The following is a 4,592-nucleotide window of genomic DNA, read 5'->3' as shown; positions in this document are numbered from 1 at the left end:
AATTATTGTTTTATTATCCTCCTCCTCCTCCTCATCATCATGACTGCTGTAACAATCATTTAGACCAAATAAAGCCAGGGCCCAGCCACCAACCCCCTCCAACGTTTTTATTTTATTCTTCTATCTATTAATAACAAACTCAACGGACGCCTGTTAATTAATTCCCCCTTCAGCCAGGGCTGCTCCGAAGCTCATTTTGGTTAAATCATCAGAGACTAATGGTAATAATAATAAAGGCGCTGGGTCAGCCTGGTCAATTGAACTCCAGTTTTCCTGAAAGGACCTGCTGCTTTGCAGACCCATGTGTATTTTCCAGGAACAAATTCTTCCCAGAAACCAATCGGACCTCAGGGCCACCCCGGCTTTCTTTGGGGTATAAATCTGTGCGATTAAGAAGGGGATTTATGTGTGGGAGGGACTTCCTTCACCTCCACGCCTTTTCTGTTATTTTCCTATTTTTAGTTTTCTTTGGAGTTTGCCAGCCGGGCTGAATGAGATTTAAGTATTCCAAACTCACATGTCAGAAGAGAGGGTCAGTCCGGAGGTTTTATGAAAAAGCGTGATGGTGAGGCCTTGGGGAAGACAGATGAGGGGGGAGGGATGAAGGCAGAAGTTTCAGAAGAAATATACAAAACCCTATGGCAGCTCGAACCTTTATTTTTCCGGCACACTTTAAAAAGGCTGCATGAAAAAAACAATGATTTTATTTAAAAAAATGTTGCCCCAGAGAACTTTAGTAAACAGGGGTACCCTGTTTCCAGCCCAGAGAATAATATTGTTCAAATTGCTTTGTTGACTTTCTTTTTTTCCTAGGGAATTTTTTTTTCTCTTTTAGAAAGTCTTTTCCCATCTCTTGGTAGAAAAGTCCAGCAGTTATCCAGTTTCTTTCTTCTTTTCTTCTGTTGAAGGAATCAAAGGAAACAAACTGTCAAGAAAAGGGTGGGAAAAATTAAGTCCTGTGGGAAAAAAAATGAAGGAGGGAGGAGATCTGGGCCAAATGGTCACAGCACCAAGCAGCCCGGCCAGGGAATTGAAACAATCCTGCTCCTTTTGGGAGCCCCATGGGGGCGGCTAGCCCCGGTCCCAGACTTGGCTGGGCCAAGACTTAGCCTGGAGGTGGTGATACCTGGAGCAGGGACATGCAGGGACGCGGGAAAGGCCCAGTTCCTCTGGTTCAGGAGGTGAAAGGTCTTCAGGAAGTTTCTAGGTCAGGCCGTTGTTATTGTCTTTGTGAGTTGAGAGGATCCCTGACATAAGAAGGCTCTCTGCTCAGCCTGCTTCTTCCTTCTGTCTCTTTCCGAGTTCTGTCTTTCCTTCCGATGAGACTCTGTGTGGGTGAGAGAGACCTGATGGACACGGAGGGAGGCAGAGGCAGGAGGCCTCAGCTCAGAGAAGGGTATTGCTGATGCTTTTAGAGTCTCCCAGTCTCCCCCTTCTTGAGCCACCCTCTCCAGAGTTGGGGTGGAGGAGATAGGGGGAGGAAGGAGGAGAGGTTAGAGGCTAGTGTGCTGGCACAGGAGAGAAAGCAATGACTTTTGCAGTAAGCAGGAAGATTCTAGACCTAGCCAGACCCCAAAGGAGTACCGTCCTTATTTTTAAGTGGAAATGAAAACCGGTGGGCTTTTACTTTGCAACTAAAGCGTTGAAATTAAGGAAAATCCATTGCCGGCCAGGAAGCGGCCTCAGCATCTGCTGTGAAGATGCCGGGGTTGGGGAGAGGAAAAATCCCTATTGATGTCAGTTCCCTTTTCAGTTCCTAAGATGGATTCGAGCCGCAGTCCTCTTCTCCCCCTTGTGTCTCTTCTCTCACCCCGCAGGTCAGCGGCTCCGAACAGACCCCGGGAGGAGGGGGGCAGAAAGGGGAGGGGGGGTCCGGCGCCTCACGTGACCCCCAGGGGTGCCAATGTCCGGTCGTGAGGGTCTCAGGCCCTTGCAAGTTGCCACCCACTGCCCGGGTTTCGCCCAGCGATGCAGAAAGCCACCTACTACGACAACAACGCCTCGGCCGCACTCTTCGGAGGCTACTCCTCGTACCCTGGCAGTAATGGCTTCGGCTACGATGGGGCCCCCCCACCCCCCTTCCAGGCCGCCACGCACCTGGAGGGTGACTACCAGCGCTCGGCGTGCTCGCTGCAATCCCTGGGCAACGCCGCCCCGCATGCTAAGAGCAAGGAGCTGAACGGCAGCTGCATGAGGCCGGGCCTGGCCCCCGAGCCCCTGCCCGCCCCGCCCGGCTCACCCCCGCCCAGCGCCGCACCTACCAGTACCACTAGCAACAGCAGCAGTGGGGGCGGGGCCGGCAAAAGCGGCCCCCCCAAATGCGGTCCCGGCTCCAACTCCACCCTCACCAAACAGATATTCCCCTGGATGAAAGAGTCGAGGCAAACGTCCAAGCTGAAAAACAGCTCCCCCGGCACAGGTACCAGCTCTCTGCCTTCCTCAGCGTGCGCTTTTGTCCGGGCCAGGAATGTCGCTGTTATTCTAGCACCCAGCCCCGAGGCGCCCGGGCGGCGGCCTGGGGACAAGATCAGGTGGAGGTGGCAGCGGCGCAGCTCCCCGACCTCCCACCACCTGATGACCCCTGACCCCACTCACACCCTCTCCCTCCGGCCACCCTGCACCCGAGCTCCAGAAGGCCGGGCGCGGGGCCAGTAGACGCAGAGTCGTCAACGATTGATTATTATTAAGTATGATTCCTGTGGGTATTAATCACAATCTCTCGGGCGGCCCCGGGTCCCGGCCTCCAGGCACTGGCAGCCTCTTCGCGCCACACTCCCGTGTCCTGCCCACGGATGTCCTGGTGCCTCAAGGGTCGTCCTCGGCCACCCCCATCCTGGTCACAGACAGGGGCAGGAGAGGGGGGAGTGACTCCCCAGACCTGGAGTTGAGGATGGGGGAGAGAGCGTGCGAGAGAAAACTCAGCCCTAAATAAATGGCCATGTGGCTCTGTCTGTGTGACATGATCAAATTTTCATAAGCTGGGGCAGGAGAGGAGAACAGGTCTCTTAATAAATGCCACTATTATAGAGTGTCCCCTAATGCGACGGGCGTTGGGGGGGGGGTAGCAAGGAGGAGGCGGGGACGGGAAGGGGAGGCGGCGGGGGATCCGAGTCCAGGCCTGGATTTATTAAGAAACGATGCATTCAATTTCGGCGTGTTCAGTAATTATCTTTTATTTCATTTTCTCCCCTTCCCACCCCTCCCCCTCGGATCCAGCGGAGGGCTGCGGCGGTGGCGGCGGCGGCGGCGGCGCAGGCGGAGGCGGAGGCGGTAGCGGCGGCAGCGGTGGGGGCGGCAGCGGCGGCGGGGGAGGGGACAAGAGCCCCCCGGGATCCGCGGCGTCCAAGCGGGCGCGGACGGCATACACGAGCGCGCAGCTGGTGGAACCTGGAAAAGAGATTTCCACTTTAACGCTCACCTGGTGCCGGCCCGCCCGCAGTGAAGATGGCCAACCTGGTGAACCTCAAGCGAGCGGCAGATCCAAGATTGGTTCCAGAACCGGCGCATGAAGTACAAGAAGGGATCAGAAGGCCAAAGGGCCTTGCCTCGTCGTCCAGAGGCCCCTTCCCCCGCCGAGCAGCCCCCCGCCAGCCCATGACAGTCAACGAGCAGGCTTTCATGAACGCCTTTACACTCCCATGACCCCAGCTACGGAGAAGCCCGTCCCCCGCCCCACCTTCGAGCAAAAGCCCACCCGAATGCCTACGGCTGTCCTCAAAACTACCAGCCCTCTCTCAAAAGGCTGCGGCGCCCCGCAGAAATACCCCGCCCACGCCGGCGCCCGATTACGAGCCCCACGTTCTCCAAGCCAACGGGGGCGCCTACGGGACGCCCACCATCCAGGGTAGCCCGGTGTACGTGGGCGGGGGCGGCTACGTGGATCCGCTGCCGCCCCCTGCCGGCCCCTCCCTCTACGGCCTCAACCACCTTTCCCACCACCCCTCGGGGAACCTGGACTACAACGGGGCGCCCCCTATGGCCCCCAGCCAGCCCCACGGACCCTGCGACCCCCACCCCACCTACACAGACCTCTCCTCTCACCATGCGCCTCCTCCTCAGGGTAGAATCCAAGAAGCGCCCAAGTTAACACACCTGTGATGGGAGAGGTGGGGGGGGGGGCGGAGGGATGAGGTCAAGGGGTGGGGGAGAGCCTGGAGTGGTAGCCTGGAGGTCTGAAGGAAGAGGCAGGGACTTGGCAACCAGGCTTCCTGGGAAGGACAGGCCTGGAGTTCCTTCCCTTCTTGGCCTGAGAGGTTGCTTTTTAAAAATCCTCCAGCCCTTGTTCCATCTGTCTGCCTACCCACTGAAAAGGAATCCACAGCAGATTGGAGATGACCCCCCCCCCTCCAACCCCCCTCAACCCTAGGCCTCTGACAATATGCAGTTGGTATTCCAGGCTTGGGAGTGGGCTAGCGGGAGGAGACAGGGCAACAAGGTAGAGAAGCACATTTTAAAAACACAGACAAGATGGCTAGGCCATCACCAACCAACTTACCTTCAGTCTCTGTGGGTAATTCCCCCAAATCTTGATTTTTTTTCCCCCCTTGCAATTCTCCTTTAAAAAGAATTAGAAAACATTCAAAACCAGGGCA

The 4,592-nt window shown here is 56.5% G+C and overlaps 1 protein-coding gene across 1 annotated transcript; it reads left to right on the top strand.

The window, feature by feature from the left end:
- Positions 1 to 586: 586 nt before the first annotated feature.
- On the top strand, positions 587 to 4,123 carry HOXB3 (homeobox B3). The gene is given in 6 exon segments (XM_006098924.3): positions 587 to 2,419; positions 3,217 to 3,437; positions 3,439 to 3,465; positions 3,467 to 3,736; positions 3,738 to 3,764; positions 3,766 to 4,123. Coding segments are annotated over 6 exon segments (1,329 nt in total). The 5' UTR covers positions 587 to 1,968; the 3' UTR covers positions 4,099 to 4,123.
- Positions 4,124 to 4,592: the final 469 nt, after the last annotated feature.

The sequence above is a fragment of the Myotis lucifugus genome, unplaced genomic scaffold (genome assembly GCF_000147115.1).
Source record: "Myotis lucifugus unplaced genomic scaffold, Myoluc2.0 scaffold_254, whole genome shotgun sequence".
Lineage (NCBI taxonomy): Eukaryota > Metazoa > Chordata > Mammalia > Chiroptera > Vespertilionidae > Myotis > Myotis lucifugus.
This window is presented reverse-complemented; position numbering and strand designations above follow the sequence as displayed.